The sequence below is a fragment of the Parus major genome, chromosome 1, assembly GCF_001522545.3.
Source record: "Parus major isolate Abel chromosome 1, Parus_major1.1, whole genome shotgun sequence".
Lineage (NCBI taxonomy): Eukaryota > Metazoa > Chordata > Aves > Passeriformes > Paridae > Parus > Parus major.
In genome coordinates this window covers 27,896,117-27,918,019 of record NC_031768.1, presented here as the reverse complement: position 1 = coordinate 27,918,019, position 21,903 = coordinate 27,896,117, and the positions used below count along the sequence as shown (strand labels likewise).

At 36.1% G+C, this 21,903-nt stretch overlaps 1 protein-coding gene across 4 annotated transcripts in view; it reads right to left on the bottom strand.

Moving 5' to 3' along the window:
- Positions 1-73: 73 nt before the first annotated feature.
- TGFBRAP1 (transforming growth factor beta receptor associated protein 1) overlaps positions 74-21,903 on the bottom strand; it is a 32,859-nt gene continuing 11,029 nt past the window's right edge. For all 4 annotated transcript variants that reach the window (XM_015636025.2, XM_015636007.3, XM_015636016.3 and 1 more), the window contains exons 4-12: positions 21,311-21,465; positions 15,594-15,676; positions 9,589-9,930; positions 8,172-8,229; positions 6,712-6,855; positions 5,623-5,769; positions 4,112-4,271; positions 2,118-2,551; positions 74-1,496 (exon numbers count right to left, since the gene is read on the bottom strand). In XM_015636025.2, the coding sequence (XP_015491511.1) occupies positions 1,308-1,496; positions 2,118-2,551; positions 4,112-4,271; positions 5,623-5,769; positions 6,712-6,855; positions 8,172-8,229; positions 9,589-9,930; positions 15,594-15,676; positions 21,311-21,465 (1,712 nt within the window). In that variant the 3' untranslated portion in view covers positions 74-1,307. The remainder of the gene's footprint in view (positions 1,497-2,117; positions 2,552-4,111; positions 4,272-5,622; positions 5,770-6,711; positions 6,856-8,171; positions 8,230-9,588; positions 9,931-15,593; positions 15,677-21,310; positions 21,466-21,903) is intronic.

Below are 21,903 nucleotides of genomic sequence, written 5' to 3'. Positions count from 1 at the left end.
GTCAACTAATTCAACTGCAGGGTGGTCAGTAAGCCTGGTACGTCTTAGAGGTTTGGAGAATTAAAAGAAATACTTTCAAGTTGCAGTACTTAACTTTTATTTAAAGTTGTCATTTTTTTAACTTCTCTTGGGAAAAACTGCATCTTTTAAATCAACTGCTTTAAAATGGTTAAATGGCAATGTGAATACATATGAGGCCAGTTAAGTAAGGGGTTTGTGTTATTTATTTGAAAAATTTTAGTTTACCAAATATTTAGTAGAATATAAAAAACCCAGTACTCCTGTAGTGCATTTTTGTAGATTTCTTACAATTTTATGCTTTCTCTCTGTGGTTTTGATTGCACCAAGTCATCCATAAGCACTAAAACCTATTTTTGTGGAGTTCCAACCTGCCTAAGTTATGTTATAGCAAACACTTAGCACACAATCTGTACACTTATGTATCAGCTACATCTTAATCCTCCAAATAAATGCTAGAATGATTAGATCAATTTATTCAACTGTATGTACAGCATATTTGCATATTAATAAATAAATCAATATTAAAGCCAGGGCCTCTTCCCCCATATAAAAGTGACTACAGTCTAACCAGACAATGCTTCTTTTTTTCTTCCAAGCTCACCTGTGTAATTGAGGCTATTGGTTTCCACTCAGTACATTACAGTAACTGCAGGAGCAGAAACCTAACAGAGCAGTGCTTACATTTAAATTCCATATAGCAGGTGGAAGGGAGGGAGGTACTAAAAAGTGCATCAAAAAGCCAACATTTTGTAGAGTAAAGAAACTGAAGTTGATCATGTGATCCTGGGGAAGATAATCCAGCCCAAAAGAAGACATGCTGCAGCAAGCACTATAATCGATGCACATCTCTGTCTTCATAGTAAGCTGCACGATGCCAATCTTGTCCCATCACTCTTCAAGACTTCCAACTCCAACAGATGCCATCTTCCCCTCCACAAATTTATCAACACCACAGTCAGTGCAAAGTGACAATTCCTAAAATAACTGTTTGCCTTCAATCTGTAACATTCATCCTCACTGTGAAGAAAAGGCTCCTTTTCTCTTAGGTGTTTACTTCTATTCACAGAAGAGCCCATATTTGCACCTCTCCATGTCTGGTAGTGAATTTTCTATCTACATTCATTAGAAATCAAAAAGATAAGTAGCAGTATTTCATATTTACTGGAAATCTTCCCATTAACCCAAAAACTAGCTGTCCATCTTGATTTACACTTAAAGTAGCTGCACTTTTTTCTTTCCAGCCCACTTTCAATGGGGGTATAAGTCATGGGAACTGTGGGAATATTTCAAGTCTGATTGCTGGAGCTGGGAGAGTGATGAGTCACATTGGAATTGAGATGTCTGTTTGCAGCACAGTGCGTGTGGGCCATACTCCCATTTGGGTATCTCACAAAGACAGGCTCGCAGAAAGGATTTTGGCACACCTGACACACCTTTTTGTCTGAAAGAAGAATCGGGGCTCCTTTTTGTTTAACCTAGAGAGGAGGAAAAAATTCCAAATGTGAATCTAACAAGAAAGGGAGGGAAATGATGAAGCATAATTGCAACTGTACCACATGGATAAATCAAAAACAATTTTAAGGATCTCCTGTGAACTCTAAACAACACTACCCTAGATAGGAATAGAAGAAATCTTCACAACTGAATTTACCATTAACAAAATCTACCAAAAAGTTTCAACTAATACTAAGTGCTGGATAATTTTTTAAGCAAATTTTGACAGGTGACACTGTAAAAAAATTGAATTGGAAATTCTGACACTCCCTCCTAGTGAAAGAAATGCTAACTCACTCTTGTTAAAGTTTCTGCAAGAACTCTGTTAATCTGCAAATCCCAGATTCATTCCATATTCAGCCCAGAAGCTACCAAGGTTATTCCTATTTCAAGGCCCCTACTTTCCCTTTTGTTTTACAGAGAAAACATACAATTAATTTTGAATCTAGTAGTCATAGCAAAATAAAACCCTAAAAAATGTCAAGGACATGAAGACAGCTTTTGTGCTAATTCTTCAAACTTTTTTTTGGATTACTGTATATCAAAGGACTCATCTGTAAAGCTTCAAAGTGCTTTTATTTAAAAGCACCCCAGTAACCTACCTTCTCATGCTTGTAGATTAAGTTTTCAGCTTGTGCTAACCCAAGTGCCACCTGAGTCATTCTTTTTGTGTGAATGCTTTGTCTCACTGCTCCAGCCAGGAATGGGGAAAGGAGCTGCACTGACCAGCTGTCAGGCACCACCTGCAAAACTAGACCTGCATCAAATTCCGTAGCATGGTTATTCAAGAGATCCACAGCAGCCATGACAAGCGCACAATCCGAAGTGCCTGCAGTTAAATACACTGACAGCAGCATATGGAAAAGCCTCCGCCTGTACTGCATGTCTCTGTTCTCAGAGTTCCACATACAGTATTCTTCAGCAGCATGGAAGTCCTTCAGCTCATGGACAAGGATATGCAAAGCCTTCTCATGTTCTTCTAGTTTCCCATATAAAATTGCACTTTCCATATGAAGGTCTGTGCCCTGGATTTTGTCTGTTAAACGAGAAACAAGGCAGTATTTGCTCAGTGGAGGTGAAAACTGCTCCCTCTCCCAGTGAACTATAGAGAAGGCAGATGCTTGGAAGCACAGGAATGCTTGGATGTATGGAAACACATCTCTAACAAAACAACACCACAAAATACGGGACAAAGAAATTACTAAATATTAAGTGATAAACCACTGTCACTAACACCTTTTAAATTCCAGCAGACACTGCTACCACATACAATAAACTGTAAGATGAAGCTGCAATATTTTTAACCTCTGCTTCTCCCATTATAGGAGGCCACAGAATAAACTCCATAAAAGACAATAAAAATCAAATAGTACTTCCCTTTAAGGAAAGGAACTACAAACCCTTAATCCAGTTTAAAGTTTAAGTGTCAGCAATAGGCAGGTATTCATCTGACATTTCAAAATAAAGTAGAAAATAATCTAATTACTATAAAGGTGATAAAGATTTGGCATGGGCCTATGTAAAATGCATGGAAATACAATGTTTTTCTCACCAAAATGTTTTGGTTATCAGGGAGGAACACACTAGCTTGCATTGATCTCACTTTCATGTAACGTAAGAACTGTCATGTAAGAAATCCTTTATTTTCCAGCTCATGGATTTCAATAGAATAATCCATTTGGTAACTCTTGCCCTGAAAGATTTGTTTAAAAACTGACAAAAAGATGAAAAAGAACAAGAGTTTCAATGTCTACTCTAATTGTACATTATCTATCATATAACATTTTGCTGCCTGAAAAGGCAAGGAAACATTAAACTTTGGTAAATTATTTTAGTTGCTACTCAGCAATTTTTATTTCCCCATACACTAGATTTTTTTCCACTGAATTTCAAAAAATTATTTCACATCTTTCAGTTCAATAACAAGTCACTTCCCTTTCATCCACTATTCCATCATTCTTCAGCCATAATCCTCCATACCAGAGAAAATATAAAGACTTGGCTTGCTTAAATTGCACTTTATGTTTGTATTCCAGTGGATGAAACATTAAAAATTAACCATTATAAGCATTGACAAAAAAAATATTTCACTCAACTGTTGCCATATACCAACAATAACATGTACATTGCACTTTTCACTTTAAAAGGTGCTCATATTATTATTTAACATGAAGCCCAGAGTGAGTTTCAGGGTTGTGGGTAACAAACAACTCCTTGGTAATTAGATTCCTCCAAGTTTCACTTCTGCTCACTAGGAGCAGGCTGCTGAAAAAATAAAGTTGTAGGTCTTTCATTTGCAAAAGGTTGTCATGTCATGTTATGTCATGCAAAAGTTCCATGCTCATCATTAAAAAGAAGGTGACTATTTTGAAGGTATTTTGTCTCTAGCACAGTGGCAAATGTACCATTGGAGCTACGGAGACCAAGGACAACACCAACACATATGCTTTCTAAATTAACCTGTGCCTGTTAGAAATACAGCTTATCAAACAAACAGAGAAACTTTATATCTTGTAGTTGTCTATCCTTGAAAGAAGTATTTTGTGTCCAGCTGGAAATCACACACAGCATTTATAACAGACAACATGCAACCTACCTAAAATAAAGCGAATTCTATAAAGATCGGATTTCTGAAGCAGACTGCGCAGTTTCAACAGCAGTTCAGTTGTTTCTGTACAATTATCTGTGGTCACAGATTTTAGCTGAAGTATTGCCTCCAAGTACAAGACAGCTAGATGAGTATGGTACTTTTCTTTCTACAGATGAATAGAACAAAGTTAGCTCAGTTTACAAAGACGATCTCTTGTCCCCAGCAATAAGAGTGATGAATGTTTACTTAATCACATAGAAATGTGTTTTAATTTATTTAATTTGAATTAATCATAAAGTTTTTTGTCCATACAGATAGATAACTTACTTCAGAGCAGCCTCAAAAATTGTAACATTGTAAATACATGATTTCTCATATTCAGGTACGTTCTTTGACCTTTTCTATTTCTGCAGTAAAATTTGACAAAGGCACCAGAGGTAAAAAAGTACTCTGATGGCACAGTGTTTTTTTTTTTTGTTATCCATTATGCAATATTCATTAAAACAAGCTGATGATCTGACTGTTTTAAACATCCTCACTAAATCATTCACAATAATCTGGTAATTTTTAGAAGTCAAATTGATTTATAACCCAACCTTCACTAGCAGGTAGATTTTATTGTCAAATATTTTCACTAATATTCTACAAGGCACTTTGTTTAACTCAAAAAGTTTGTTTGGAAATATCCATGACATCAGAGACAAGTATATTCAGCAGTCATAGTGTAGCATCTGCAACACCATTAAGGGAAAACCACAGGGTCTGCATTTGAAGAATGTGAATTAGTGCACTGACCATCAGTTCTCCAGAGTTCTTTCAGTGCTCATTTCCTTGCTTTACTTCCAGGTTAAAGGACTTGTCCTATGCTTAAAATGTCTCATTTCCAAATACAACATTTGGCTGCTTTTTTATTGAGCTAAAACTCCCAAAAGTATAATACACTGTCACTTAGGACTTGTGAATGCATCTTTGGGGCATTCAACATCAAGAGTGGTTTGGAATTCTAGTGAGTGGTGCATGGTTTAATGGGATTGTTAATTGTTCAAATTTCTCCAGAAAGAGAGAATAAAACATTCTTACTTGTAAAACACTGAACCAGCAATTTTAATATATTGCTGCCACAGTGCAATAGGATCATCAGTTGCTCAACTTGTTGTTGATGATTTTCTATGATCTTACCAGAAGAAGGTTAGAGCCTCATCAATGAAACAGAAAAGTATGCAATAACCAGATGTAAAAAAAAACCAACACTAAGTCTGAGGGGACATAAGCAATTGTCTTAACAATTGCTAACACAAGCACTGAAAAATTCAAAATAATGAAGGTATACACTCCTCATCTTTCATTTTAGTCTTAAAAACACTCCTATCTCTGAGTGTACTCAAATGTACTCTGAGTACATTTGAAAGACTTCAAATTATGCTTGTTTCTTCCAGACACTGACCATTTTCAGCCTTGTTGATCATAATCTGCATCCTGAATCCTATGCATACTTTTACCATTCTCACAGAACTCACCTGTATTTTTCTTTCCAGTACTAGATGTTCTAGATATTTGACACGTGCTTTAGGATATTTGTTAAGGCAACTGATGATATCATCTGGATTAATGTTGTTTTTCTCCTGTTCTTCCAAAGGCCTTTTAGTGAAAATCTGTACACCAACCTAGAAAGAGTTAATTGCATTCAGGAACTCAATGGCAACCACTTAAATAAATATTTTAAATTAAAAAGGAACAGCACTATTGTTGGTACATTATTCAGGAAGATAAACACAAAACCCTGCTCAACACCACAGGATTACACTACTCTGTGCTTATCATGATCTCACTCTTATCTACACTACCTCGATTTGTAGTCTGTACATTGTCCAGCCAATAAACCTTGGCTTGGGCATAACTTCCACAAAAAATATTGAATGGATTTGCACAACAGAACAAGAGGCTTCAGCCTTTGCAACAGGAAAGCTAGAATTAAAGGCCAGAATGTTCTAAGCCTTTTCACATGTGATGATATTGACAAAGCAAGAGACTTTCTCAATTACCAAACCAAAAGCTTAGAAATCTATTACTGCACAAAATAGCTATGCTTAAATTAATATAAATCAGGCAGTGACAAGTTCCAACAGCACAGACTGTCTGATACAGCATCACAATTTTTTTTTTTAATTTTGGCAGATTAAGTTAATTCTTGTAGTGATGAAATTTTGTCTTGAATGGGGGTTATTTGTTCCATGTCCTGGTGTGCACAGATACCCCCCACTTTAAAATTAGAAGAAGCAGCAACAGCTAACCTGCCAGAGGTTTTATTTATTTTAAGATTTGAAAATTATCTTACTCAATATGAAGAAAAAAGACATGCTGTATTTTTCATGCCCTGAACTTTGTTTTCAGAATAAAAAGAGGCAATTATCACTACCACTTGCTAATAGAGGGACTTGGATGAATTGAGAAACCTGCAAGTTTTCTTAAGCTGATCACTATTTAACTGGCATTAAGTATTCTGCAAAAGGTCCAATCACCCATCAAGAAAAATCAACATTAAGGAAAACCCAAACACTACTGCAGGGAAATACTGATGTTCTGTGAAAAGTGTATCAATCACAAACCTCTTCATTTTTTTGTAAAATCCATTCAGAGTACTTCCACACTAGGTCTTGGTCTGAGCAGAACGTAAGGAAGTCAACTATGTACTCGTAGAGATCTGAGCGTGTAGAATCTTGAATGTCTCCATCAACTATTTTCACCCATAACTGTAATAAAAACACACAGATTAAAGTGCTTAAAATGTGTACTAGCTCTTCCAGCTCAAAATTTGTGAGTTACTAGAAGACGTAGTACAAGTCTTGAGGAATTAGAAAGAGTTGACAGGAACACCAATTGCAAGGAACATCTTTGGTTGCTCACTTTTGCCATCACACCCTTCTTTTGCAGCTGCCCTATTCACCCAATTCAGACTCCATATCATGTGGACTCTCATTTTGAGAGTGACTAAAGGAGGTACACTAAACACAGAGAAAGCTTTTATCAAAAATCCTTTTCTCCAATGTATGGTATACTTTTCATGTGTTCTGTATGTGCAAAATTAAAAGCAAATTATACAAGCAATTTAGAAGAAAAACATTCTTTCATTTTGACTGAAGAACTACAAGTACCATGTGATATTATTTGTATATACATTATAACTGGAATTAAAATGTGCCACAACCAGCAAACCAGTTTAGCAATAAACCTTGTTTTTTGCAGCATCAAAATTCTTCCAAGATTTCTCGCAAATGACAAATGTGGTTTTGTTGCCCTTACCTGTTTTCTTCTCAGACCATTATTACAATTTATATAACTGATCTGAATGCATCCGATTAGGTTACTGTGATTAATGTGTTCAAAAAGACATGAAATAAGGCAGACTTAAAGATACTGGATATGATCTGAAAAATACCAAGAACATTCTGATTTCTCTAAATGAAGTTTTGCGGACAGAAAGAAATTAATTTTTTATTCTACAGTGTACAGACCACTCCTAGCATTAGTGACATCAGATGGAAGGTCCCCCAAAGGGTTTACTAACCCATCTGAAACCCACAGGTCTTGCAGAATGTGTTCACTCGTCACCACCAGGAAAGGAAATGAACTCTCAGTTGTTGTCAGCATCTGCCATGAGATTACACTTCTCTTTTACTGTCTGTATACTGATCAATCAGCACAGGGCATGCTACTTGAGTCCCATAAATAGCTTTTAAAGTGATTCCTTGATTATTTTAGCACTTTTGTCCATCTTTGAGGAGTATAAGCATGTTCTGGTAGGTACCATTTTGCTTTAGAAAAATCTCATACAAGTATCTAAATAGCTGTCAACTTCAGTAAGCTCTACAGACTTTTCACATCTAGTATACTAATTTATTCATGGAAGTCTTAGCATAAGTTTCAAGTTTCTCATACACACACACACATACATACACACACACATCACAACTTTTCAAACAGATAAATTAAGACCTAGATTTTTATCTCAGAGCTAAAAGAGTATTTTGGAATAGTTTACAGATGACACTAAAAGATTTATTCTAACCTGAAGTGCTGCAGCATCTTGACCATTGTAGTGATACAGGAGACCAAGTGCAAAATACCTGTAAAGACAGAGAAAATAATATTAAAATTGCTAGAACTTTTTTACTAATTTCATTATTGACTGATTAGCACAGAGAACAAATAACAGCTTACAATGACATGTATATGGCCATGCCTACACTTGGAAGTCTCAGTAGGCTGTTTTTATGAATCAAAGGAGTGAAGTTCTGCCTTAAAAGTGTCTCCATCACTGCTGTCCCCAGGACAGTTTGTAGATACTAGATCCAACTTACACAAAGTATGCACCCAATTAGAGATGTTTCCCATGCCATTCTTTCCATCCTATGTACAGACATAACATGTCTCCAAGTAACTATTCCTCCAATAGTTCATCAGCTGTCATTAAATAATATTTTATTTTGTGTTTATTTAAAACTCTGTTTTACTACTGGAAACTTTCTTCTTTACTGTGGCATGGAGTCAGGTCAGGCAAAGAAGAGCTTTGTACAGTGCAAGTACAGAGTGGTTTTTGTGTATTCTAAGAAAAAAACAGCCAAGTTCTGTAGTGGCTGTCCTCACAGAACAATGGTCTAACATTCATTCAATTCACACTTGCAAAAGTATGCCATGTAAATCACACTTAACAAAAGGTCTTAACAAAACACCTGAAATAAATGAAATCACCCCAAATATAACCACAATTGAAGACTCTTCCTCACCACTATAGTTGCTACTACTGCACCAGACAGTTTAAAGCTAAAGAAAATGAAAACCAAAACAGAAATACTACCTAAGGTTAGAGTTTGTATTTTACACATTTACTATCTAATGTTTCCTGCTTAATGAGAGTCAATTCTCTGCCTGCTGGCATTTCTGGTTTGAAGTAATTTGCAGTCATCTCAAGTCAATCAGTCTTTGGTCAATCAGTGGAACACAGAAAGTTTGCAATTCAGAAGAGCTCTTTCCCTGAATAAGCAACTACAATTTTAAAGCCACTAACTGGTTAATAGCATTTACCTAAGGTAGTGCAGGCTTTAAGGCATCTTTTCATTCTGTCTGTGTACAGTTACTGCAGTCATTCCACTCTCCCATTATCACAAGGGCAAACAATCCACTATTTTCTCCCAAACTTGTACCAGTTCTTTACTTTTGTGTTGGATACAGAAACTTTTATGGAGAATTCTGCATTTACCAGGATAAGACAGAATGCATTTCCTTTACCTTAGGACTGTCAAGTAATAGCTTATCACCAACATTTTTAAATGCTAACAATGTTAATTCATACTGACATGTCTTCTGGACAAGTGTAAGCACAGGAACTACAAGTACTCAAACACATTGTTCTAGAAGCTAAGAGCATCTAAGGAAATTTTCTCTGTGGTCTAGAAGGTGCAATAATAAAAAAAAAATCCACTTACTTTTTGTGTTTTTCCAGCCAGGCAGCACTATCTGTTAAAAGACAGAAGTTCTCTGAAACTAGCAGATCCAGCAGGCTTTCATGATTAGCCTCTGCATACAGTTTGAGTAAAGCTGTGTCGATATCCTCCTTGTAGCCATTTGCAACCTCAGTGCTACGGACTTCATTCAAGTAACTCATGAGGAATCGTTTGCATTTTGTCATTTTCTCCTGGTCCCCTTGGGTCAGCTGGTTCAGGTCCGCGTACTCGTGCAGAGGGGGATGAGACCGGATAAATGAAGAGGAAGTAGGCAACAGGAAGGGGTACAGAGAGATCAGCTCCCGGACATCAAGCTGGCCGCTTCTGCAATTACAGTGTCAAACTAGATGAAGCAAAAAGAAAGAAAAAGTATACATAGGCACAAAAAAAAAAAAAAAAAAAGTGTGCTCACATATGCTTAGAGTCACCACACTAACATGCAGTCACTTTCTGGAATATTTTTTTGCTATATCTTTATCATTCTTCTTCCTCCTCTAGACTTTGAAAGCTCTGAGAATTTAGAGACTAGCCAGTCTTTTGCTTTTGACCTTCCACAGATATTCTCTGGCATACACAAAAAATCAGCTGAACTGCCCTACAGCAGTTCCAGGACTGCTCTAGACTTTATCCATACATTATGGGAGCTAGCCTTCTGATGGCAGAAAATAAAACAAAAACAAACAAACAAACAAAAACTTTAAAAAAAAGGCAAAAGTGAACCCTTTTAGGCAAGCCACAAAGACTGTGTCTGTGTAATTCTGGAGAAAACAGCAACTTCCTGTACAAAACTAAAGCTTTCAGAACCTGTTTGCATGATAAAAATATTCTCCCCAACCCTGAAAAGCACCAGATTCCTCATTTGGCTCTCTTCTTACAGAGGTTCTGTAAGCAAACCACAGATACTGATTATGCATCCATTTTACCAGTAAGTCTGTTGTACAGGTACAGGCCTTGGGTGGCCTCCATGGAGGCTCCTCTGGAGTGGCTTTTCCACTTCAGGTGTGAGGACATGCTATACTTTTGTTCAGCAGCAAGTTGTAACATAGATATGGCACACAAAACATTTTTCTTTCAGCCTAGATTGAAATTCCTAAAATTTTTTAAGAATTCATATTGTGAGATAAGAATTTTTTTTTTTCAGAACAATCTCTAATTTTCACAGGTAGAGTGAACACTATTTCCAGACCTTGCTTTAGAAGAACAGCAAGACATCAAGACATTTTATTTCACTATCAAAGTTTTCATTCAGAATTCAGGTTTAAAAAATAACATTCCTGAAATGCAGGAAATACTGTTGCTGGGAAAAAAAAAAAAATAAACTTGACAGTTCTCTAGAAGAAACCTGCTTAGTTATTTTGTTGCAAAAGAACTTTTTTTAAATCATCCTTATCTAGCAGGTGATCAGCAAACTCAAAGACTTTCTCTTCACAACTTAATTGGAATGAATTCCTAAAATAAGCAAATGATAACACAGAAGTAGAAAAGCAGCAGATTTCTACAGGCAATAAAGTGTGAAAGATCATCATAAACGGGCTCATCCTTTCACTACAGACATGCCCAGCATCGTTCACTTCTTGCCAGAGACACAATTCCAAAACCACCCAGGAAATGTGAACTAGTAGGAAACATGACAATCCCCGTTTACAACTTTTAAATATTTTTAAACTTTTAAACTAGAATCCCTATTTTAGAACTTCTCTTTCGAGTTAATACAAGTCCTCTGACTACAAAAATCTACACCAGGAGAAAGAAATTCTGGAAGACAGCAGCAACACCAAATTTGTTGTGACTGCAAAGCACAGAAATAGCAACACAGACAATAGAGAAGAACTACAACAGACAAAAATGGGAAGCCTTCCCATAAGGGGAGGCTTGAACAGCAGATTTTCCCAATTCATGCAGGGATCTCCTACAGCCTAAAACCCACCTCCACACTAGAAAGACCCACCTCTAATTGAGGGTAAGGCATTCAGGTCTACTTCACAGATTTCTGCAACTGAAGTTTCTTTCAATCCCTCCTAGGGGATTTGGCTTTGAAATTCTTAGATCTACATTATGATAAGAGACAGAATAACCAAGAAGTAGCAAGTTCTTGTCAGTGGCATGACCTGATGGTACCAAGAATATTCGAGTTTTCAGTATGAACTTATTACAGTAACCTAACTGCAGTTTTAACTACTGCAACTACTCTGAAATTTCAAGTTCTGAGGACCACCAGATGAAATATATTATATGAGATGCATTATGCTAGAAAATTAACCCTATTTGAAGAGGATATTTCTTTTCCCTCCAATCCAAATGAATCTTCCCTGATTTTAGAACTAAAGCCAACCCATAATTCAACTAATATTCACAGGCTGCTCAAAATTTGAGCAGAAAAAATAAGTTTGAATAAGTCTGGAGAAATTCAAATATAAACATCAATTCCCATTCTAGCTATGCTGTCAAGTATTTGGAGATGGCCCTAAGCTTGAGTTGGAGACTATGACCATTGAAATGGATGAAGTTAAAAAAAGCTATATTTAATATGCCGCTTTTAATAAGTTTTAAAACATTTTCCAACCTCTACAGTAGCTTCTGAGTCCTTTAATCTTACCATCCAAGTTTTCCTACTTGAGGAAGTAGCTAGCTACTTTACATCCGACTTTACAGATTCTGGCCTCAATGATGATCTGTTTCCAAAAGGAGAATCCACTTTCAACTTTGGCTAGCCCAAAGCCTAGGCTGTGAATCACCTGTGGTTCTCTCAAGCTGAACTGTACAGTTTTGTCCTCCCCACAACAGTGGTAAGCAGTAATCAAACAGCCTCCTTAAAAGTACCACATCCTCCATCACCTTCTTCAGAAAAATACCAAATACTAAACAGTGACCCCACCTGCACAAATGGCTAACATTCAGCTCAAGGCTTATGGCTCTTGGGATTTGTGGATGTCTTCTGGATCTTTCCATCACATCTGGACAAAACCCTTTTAGAGTAGCTACAAAGGAACTCATCTCTTTTGAAAAACATGTCCGGAGCCTTCAGCTTCTAGCATCTCAGGCTCAGCAAAATACAGATAGGAACTTAACACACTGCAGAAAATAAACTCTTGAGACATGAGTGCTGTGAGGCAACTTCCCTTTGAGCAATTCTGAATTAATTCCCTTTGGGCTTCATATATAAAACAATGCAACAGGAAGAATCTACAAGTCTTCAGGAAACTTAGGTATTCAGATCCTCATATCTACAGATATCAGAGATGCCAAAGAAGCCTACAGTGTTAGCTGTTTTGCCTAAATCCCATTGGCTGTACTGGAAGTTTATATTCTTGAATCACATTCAAGATGCAAATCCTACATCACACCTACTTTTTATTTCTCCAGGTACAAGTACCAGCAATTTTTTTAAACCTTTTCAGTGTAGGAGAAACTTATACCTAAATTCTCTCTATAGGTTTTCCAAGGTGAGAAATACTGTGTAAAGAGTTAACATTTTTATTTGTTAAAAAGAGCAAGGTTTAGAAAAATCCAAGCATCCAGTGGGTCAGAAGGCAAGCAATATCTAACCAGTAAACACTGAAGAGAACTGGTTTCCCTATGACAGCTGCCAAACATCTCAGTAAGGCATGGAAAATTCAGCAAATGACCTCCTAAAAAGCACTGTTTGGTATAACTCTAATGAAAGCAACATGAAATAGCACAACTACATAATACAATCACAATTCTGTTATTGCTTACAACAGCATTTGTCAGACCAAAGAAGCCCTACTGTTGCTTCTCACTCAGTTTTAAGATTAATGGCTCTAGCTGAAGAAAATTATCCTCCTTTTGTTGAACTATTTGAGTTTCAATAAAGCTACCACATCCTTCCTTTTTGTCAACCTTCTTCAGTATTCAGAAGCATCAGCATTAACCACAAGGAACATGGCAAATTACTTCTCTTAAAAGTTCCAGTCTTTTAGAACTATGAATTTAAACATAAGATATAACTGTTTCTTGACAAGGTTATGCAAGAAGGGTAACAATACAAGAAAATGAAGACTTTTAATCCAATATAATTCCTCCTGCTAAGCTGTAACTGTCAGATATTTTCCAAGTAGTGAGACAATCTCACTTCATATTTAGCCAGAAGCAGGCCCATATATCACACCAAGATCTCTGAGGTACTGCTGCTACCCTCTTTCACTGCTTAAATCCCTCTTTTCTCAGATGGGTACCAAGTTTCCCTTTGACATTAAGACTGAAGTAATTTCTAAGACAAGACTGAAACATCTGCAGAGCAACACACCGGGATGGGAGGAAGTGTTTTCACAGACTGCCACTATCTTTCCCATTTTGCCTGTGAGCATCAGTAAGTTTAAAATGAACAAGATTGACTGAGACTGTATTGGGGCACACCCAGCTGTTATTCTAAATCAGTGTGCCCAGCACGGATGAAAATCAAGGAACCTGACTACCAGAAGTTTTTTTCAGAGTCACCGAAACACTCTGCTCAGCTTATGTAGGACTGGACAGAAGAAAAGCACAAACTTATTCTGGCTTTCTTCCCTGAGCAGACATCAGCAATTCATTCATCAGCAGAACTGTTGCTCTGCTTTGGAGTTGCAGCTTTTAGAGGAAAGGAACACCCTGGGATGCTGACTCAGCTGCAAAATTTGTGGTTGGACAGCACACTTTCTCACAAATCATGTTTGTTTCAATAGAAGAGCTCTCACAATCCTATTCATTAAAGCTTATTTGTCAGATGGACTGATAGTTGGATGGAGGATGCATAAGCAATCTTGACTCCTTCCACAAGGTGGTAGAACCACTCACAGGATACATTTCCCTCTTTTCACTGCTCTTAAAATATTCTTAACTATGCACCACTTGTACTTCTGCTTCAGATACACAGCCCAAGGGTCAGATACACAAGTGTCTGAAAGATTGTAAGGGTGGAGAAAGACTGCAAGTTGCTCACTAATGACAATTACTAAGTGATACACAAAGTGGTTGTGGCCAGAACAAACTATTATTAAATGCTGTTCAGGCCTTTCCTGTCATTCCCTCATCTTCACTCAGTGTACACTGCTCATCTAAGCCCAGTGTCTCCCATCATACTGGCGAGCAGGAGGCAAAATGGCAAAGTCCCTCACCAATAGCAACATTCCTCAAAGCTTTACCTTCCTCAATGCATTTCCATAAATCCAAGGACAACTTCTTTGTTACACTGTAAACACACTTACAATATACTGAAAGTGTCTAACCTTAATCCTATTCCATAGACTCTAAACAGATTTAAAGCAGTTAAAACTGAATTTCAGCAGATAACGAGGAGAGTTATTCTATGTGGTCAGCATGCATTCCACTAACTACAGACAGTGCCGCATCAGGGAATGAGGCATGGCTAGCAGAAATGAAATTATCACGCAGAACAAAGATAACAAGCAGCATTTTCTGAAAGAAAGTAGAATATCAAGGTCAATTTATAAAAAAGTGACTGCTGAAATGGCTAAATCGGCAAGGTTAATACAGACTTCAAGAACAAATTTGTCTTCTGGAAAAGGTCTAGCAGAACAAGTGCTAAAGTAAATTCACTATCATCATCCTCATAAAAATTAGTACAACTATGTCAATAATGCTTAAATTGTAACTAATATTTAAATTATACCTTTTGTTAAAAGTATTAAAAAAAAAAAATTACAAAGCAATGTTCATGCTGTAAATCACAGCACAGACTCAGTGATAAAGCCTTGACCTTCATGGGCAAAAAGTAGAAAAATCCCCATACATACAACACTCAAATTCTTAATGCTACTATATGTTACCATCCCCCCAAAAAATCAGTTGTATTAACTCTTCAGCTATAAAGTTGTTTCAATGTTACTCTCTTCTTAACCCCAACAAAACCATTTCATTACAGTGAACTCACATCTACATATAAAACATTCAAGCAACTAAGTTTTTCAAACCAAGAACACTAACTTCTTAAAGAAGGTAAATTATTAAATTTCTTGTCACACAATTACCTGAAGAGCTCTTTTGCTTCAAGGAACTGAAGCTGTGCAAACTGTATAAAACCTGCTTGCTGCAGGATTCGTTTGTACATTACCTACAAAAAAGAAGGAGGGGGAAAAAAAGGTTTATTATATTTGTATTTATGTAGTGCTAGTTACTACTGCAATAGCTACCTGCTGTAAATCACCAAACAAATGATCTTCAGCCACACCTGACAAGACAAAAGCAAAATAAACCTTAATCTTCTACATTTTAAATTATGTACCTGAATATATTGAATCTACTGCCCAGACTCAGTTTCTTCCACAAGTGTATGAACACAACACTGCTCAAGAGTACTTACTAAAAGCAAAGTCAACAAAGAGCAAGTTTAAGTTTGCTTGTTCAAATAATGACTTATTTGACATCACACTGACTTGCCTTGAATTTTTTCTTGATTTCTTATTTGTGAACATAAAAGCCAATGGTTATCTTTGAAGTTCCCCACGATTCAGTAAGCACAAAAAACAAAGATGGTCCCACTTGACCACACACAGCCACTTCCTTCCTGTTTCATCTCTCTGGTACAAAATTGCTGACAATTCTCATAGTCTCATCCCCACCCAGCTGATGGCCATATTTTTGACCTTTTGCCAGTTTTTTGTTGTTTGTTTGGTTTTGTTTTTTTTTTAATAAAAAGTTCTTCCAAAACAGCTCAACCTATCCAATAATATTGTAATATGGTTAAAAAACAAGTAAACCATGATATGGAAAGCTCTTTGTTATCAAGCTCTAATATTAAGGTCACATCTAGAAAGAAAACGTCTAAATGAAGCTCAGTAGAAAGAGAACACAAAAACTACTGTAAATGATAGGTAGTTATTAAATCTGAATGGTCAACCAACTAACAATTATAAGATGAAATCACTGTGCTCAGAATATTCCCAACAGCAAAAGAGAAGTTGTACTTAAAGCAAGGAACCTATACCGTGCTCTGCAGAGCATTCCCATTCATGTCAACACTGGTATTTTGGCAAATACACCCAGCTGCCTTCACATGTCCTCAGTTTTTTCTTCAATTTGCTCATGAATACACAGCTTTCTAATGTTTCACACTGTACATGAAGGCTGTTAACTAATATCAGACTTAAAAAAAAAAAAACATTTTCAACAAAAATACCCAGAGTAACTACAATACAATATGAATGTACTCAAGGAAGGAATTGCTGAAGAGCACCAGGCCTCAAATACAGTGGATTAATACTCTGACTGATGGTTTTTCACCTTGATTAAAAGGTTATGGATTTACCAAAAGAAAAGCTTGGCTTCAGTCTATTTAGTCTGTACATGCTTTACAAATGGTTTGTCTAATGGAAATACTTCATCTCTGTTGTTAACAAGTCTCTAAAATGCATTGTAAGGTTGTGGGCCTTTTCTTGCCTCCCCAGAGTATAGGAGAAAAGGGAGAGACAGAGAGAAATGTTATCAGGCACAGTTTTTCAGACAAACTTAACAACATCAAATCAAACAAACAATACTTCATGACACCTTTATATTAACTAACGCTTTACATTCAAGCACAATGATTACAAATAGAGTTAGCTAAAGCTAAAAGAGAATTTAATTAGAGTTATGAAGTATAACTTCTTTAGGGGATTGACTCACAAAATAGCCAAAATATTTTGATTTCTGACAGTGTTATTACATCAATACATAGTAATCTGTGAACCAATAAATACCCACCTGGTCACCTTCCTAAGGACACTGCTGAATGATTTAATTCTGCAAATATTTGCATCTCATGGCACCAGAAAAACATTAAAATCCAGCCTGACTTTCCAGGGAAAGACTTCTCACCCTGCTGACTAGTATCGAAAGTACATAAACTGGGGTTTTTTTCCTGCAAAGCCTATTTTCAATTTTTGAAATAGAGTGATCACTAAAATTTACATACTTAGTCAATTATGATATTGTAATAAAGTTTGAATTAATCTCACTGAAAGCAGTGCTTTAATTGCAGAGGTTAGTCTGTACAGCATCTTTTTAACAAAAAGTGATAAAGAGCTCATTGATAGTGTAACTATAGGCTGAAGGAACCAGTTTTAAATTTGAACTGATAAAGTGGTATTCACTTTCATTTACATGTTGATATATCTTCAATTCTCCCTTAAAGCCATGCAAAAAAAAATGGTATATATCTACAGATAGACACTTTCTGAACTTTTTTAAGATGCAATGATGAAATAGGCAGTACCCAGGTAGAATATAAACACTAGATATTAAGATGTCCTAAGGTAAAGATTATGGAACAAAACAGAGCAGATAATGGAAAATTCAATATTCCCTTTCTCACATATTTTTAAGAATGGACTAGACCTATATGTCAAACACACAGTTAAATTCTGTTTATGACAGAAAAAAAAATTTCAGTTCTTCCAAATCTGCTTGTCAGATCAGGAGCAGGCTTCTTTTAAAAAGGTACTAAGCTACACCCAGTAAAAACTCAACAACTTATTGAAGTCCTTTATAATTTCTCAAGAACCACAGTAGAACTTGCAATCTTTAGGCAAATTCTGCACTGTTGATTGAACTCATATAAAAAAACAGTAGCTATAAAAACATGGCATCAGTTTTGTATTAATTCACATCTGAAAAAGCAATAGGAAAAAGATGACTGCTGAAGCTGTGACTGCCGTAGTGACGTCTTAATTCTCTCAAATGCTAAAGAAATCCCTTCTAAAATGGTCAGAAATACCAACTACATTGTCTGAAGGAATTTTTCTAGAAAGCCACTTTGTCTTTTGGTCAGATTTGGGTGCAGTTAATATGTTTTTTGAAACTAAAAAGAGTTAGGAAGAAAAAAAAAAAAAGATACCTATGCAAGATGTCTGTCAATCTAACCAAGGTCTTCACTACCATCAACCATGATTTCTGCAAACGTCAGCTGTCCTGAAAAATTAATAAGTAGTATTCAGTCATTTCATGGTAGCATGGTAGAAAGGCCTTTGTATTCTTCCATCAAAAATTACATCTGGCACAGTCATCTCCTTGGAACACTTAAGAGTTTTTTACCTAGCAGGAATTCCTGGTGCTCAAAGACAAAGAAATTTTCATCTATTATGGCAGAGCTAAATTTGCAGTCTGCAAGGACCACAAGTTAAATAACAAGTTACAGCTCCTAAGGCATGACCTGCTACTTTTCAATAACTAAATATTGACTGTACAAATAATTCTGAGAGTACAGTAATTCATCGTTGCTGTTCCACTATCATTCTGCATTACCAGCATAAATACATATATATCTATGCTGTTACACAGAGGGAGAGCATGCACCCATGTATGCATGCAATAACAGAGTATTGAACTGTAGGGGAAAAAAACCCCATGTCCTCAAGATCTGCCCTGCAGCGCCCCGAGCTCAAGCGACATTTAAGATGGCATCAGCCATTGCAAACTACAGAGCTAAAGCATCATCTGGCAAAGGGAACACTATACTTCATGAACCAGACAATAATAATCACTGTTATGTATCGATAGATTTTAGTGGCTGGATCAAGTGCCTTAATGTCAACCCTATGCACTCCATCCTACTGCTTGTACAAAATGGCAAAATAAGGCTTTAAAGTGTCAGCTGCTCAGAATTCAGAAATGCTTGCAAAGTAGACACCAGAAGATACCTATTAGAAAATACCAACTTTTTAATAGATATGTATTATTTGAGGATAGCTCTCAGAAAGGAGTTAGAAATGAGTGACTGTGTGATCAGTTAAAGGATGCCAAAGAAATGTCGCAAAAACACATGTAAGGCATTCAATCTGATTGAGGTCCATCAGACTTTTATTACACAAGACTACAGTAAAGAAATCCTGATGTGCCTGCAACAAACCTGTAACGACAACATCAGGTATCAGAGTCACCTTAGAAAACAAACTCAACAAGTGACATTTCCAGCTACAGACAAGCTCTGAAAAACTGCAGTAATGTCTCAACAACTAAGCCAAGCTGAGTCATTTTAATAGGAGTCAGTGGGAAACTCCATCAATTCAAGAATTTGATAATTGGTTAATATCAGTTTGCAAATACACCCCAGAAACAGAACAGGATATTTTGCTTGCAAGTACTATGTTTTCTGGTTTTCAGCTGTAGCACAGAGTTGAAGTAACTGAACACCCTTAAAAGCACAGTAAGTTCGAAAGAACTTACAGTATTCTAGAAAATTAATTTCAGGAAGACCAAGCCTGTGCACTTAAGATATTTGTGGAAAGAAAGTAACATATTTTAAAGGCTGAAAAATTCTAGATGCAAGAAAACTGAGGAGAAATGAGATTCTACATAATCAATTGTAGTTCATCCTGTGGCAAAATACAGAAAGTCATCTCCCACACTAAACTTACATAAACTGTATAAAGAAATCATTGGAAAATTATAGGTCATCACACATAGAAGACATTGATTAGATCATGCATCTTGTCCTCACAGTGAGATTTTTGTTTGCTTATTTAAACAGATTTGGAAGGGAAAATTAGGAAGTGAAGATAGCAAAATATCCTGAAAACTGAACTCTTTATTTGCCTAAATACTTTTCAGCTTAAAGTACTTTCAGGTAGCTGGACCTTCACAAAAGGATGGGAACAATTTTCTCAACAAGCTTCTTAATTCCAGCAGTCTCCCAGCTGCTTATTTAAGAGAGGAGTTAAGAATCAAAATGAATGCTGATACAAGTTTTAGTTAATGATTGCCTTCAAGGGCCTTGACCAAAACTGAAATGAAAAGGAATTATTATCTTCTTGAAATTTAAATTAAAAAAAAAAGATCCTAATAGTCAGATCTTTTGAACTATTGCAATCCTGTAACTTCCAGTCATGTTTCAAACTTTACACCTTTCTAAACAAACCAAAAATAACACAAAAAAATTTAAAAAAACCCACAACTATTTTAATGGCAACAAAATGCTCCAAAGTATATTAAAAAAAGGAAAACCACAGATTTTCTTCAGGTTACAGATCAAGTTTTGCTTTTACAGTAAGAAAGAAACTAAGACAAATATTCATTCACCTACTACATGAGTAGAGATGTCATGAAGCTTTTTACAAGTCCCTAAATAGGAACAAATACAGTAGAATATGTATGGCAATATAAATCAGAGGTAGAAGGGAATGAGTACAAATTTTTGTCAACACAGAAATCAAAAAGATACTTCACCACACAAAAAGCTTTAAATCTAAATTACACAGCAGTACAAGCACTACTTGTAAGAGCTTGGCAGTAAGATGCATTTTCTTAATATTTCATCATTTAACTTTGAAATTAAGTGCTACTGTGGAGTTTGGGATGCAGTGAGAATCTTCGAGAAAAAAAGTAAAATTTCAAAATGCTAATTTAAAATAAAGTATACATTTTTAAACAGCAATAGCAAATGGTAACTGAATCTAATACCAAGGAAGTATCCATTGCATTTTCTGCCACTAGGTTTCTGGTTTTTCTCTGTTTTCAATTCTCTCAAGGTCCACACTTGAAAAAATTCAACAAAACCCCAGAAAAACAACAGCTTTCAACCCTGCCAATGTCACAGCTTCAAGTACAAAACAATTTAGCAGAATACCTATTTTCCTCAGGCTGAAATCATAAAAGGTATTACAACTTCTCTACAAGGTAAATTCCTCCCCACCTTCTCCAACCACTTTACTAATGGAATACATGACCTCACTGTGAAATTTATATTTTCATGAAAATTAAAGGAAGGACAGACCTGAAATTTCTCTTTTGGAATATTTCTTCGAGCTCCTTTTGCTAGAACAAGGGCTTCTTCCACTCTGTGGCTAGCTAGAAGATCCTGAATCTGTTTTTCCAAAGGTAGTGGCACCAAGATATACACACCCTTGTTAGTAGCAACAATCACCTTTCCTGGACAGAACAAACAGATATATTCAATTTACAGCCTCTACAGAAAAAAGCAATTTCAGAAATAAGCTTTAAAATACAAAATTTAAGATACAAGAACCTAAAAAGTGTTAAAGTTCCAAAAGTGACCTTTGCTGCTATCGCATTTACTCGATAGTACAGTTTACCTATGAATTCCACCTCAGAAATACACAGATATGGTAAATTTATTTAGTTACAGCAGATTTTGTTCCACTCCAAGTAAGAGAAATTGGCTAGAATCACTCATGATGAACTAAGCTGGTAAGTTCACTGAAATTATTGTCCAGATTTGAGAGAGTAGGAACTTTTAACCAACAGGTATTTCTTCAGGCTTATATTTGAAAATGTTAAGCCAGACATCAAATCTAGAAAGTAATATACAGTTCACAGTGCTACAGTTTGTAACTTCTCTGGGAAAAA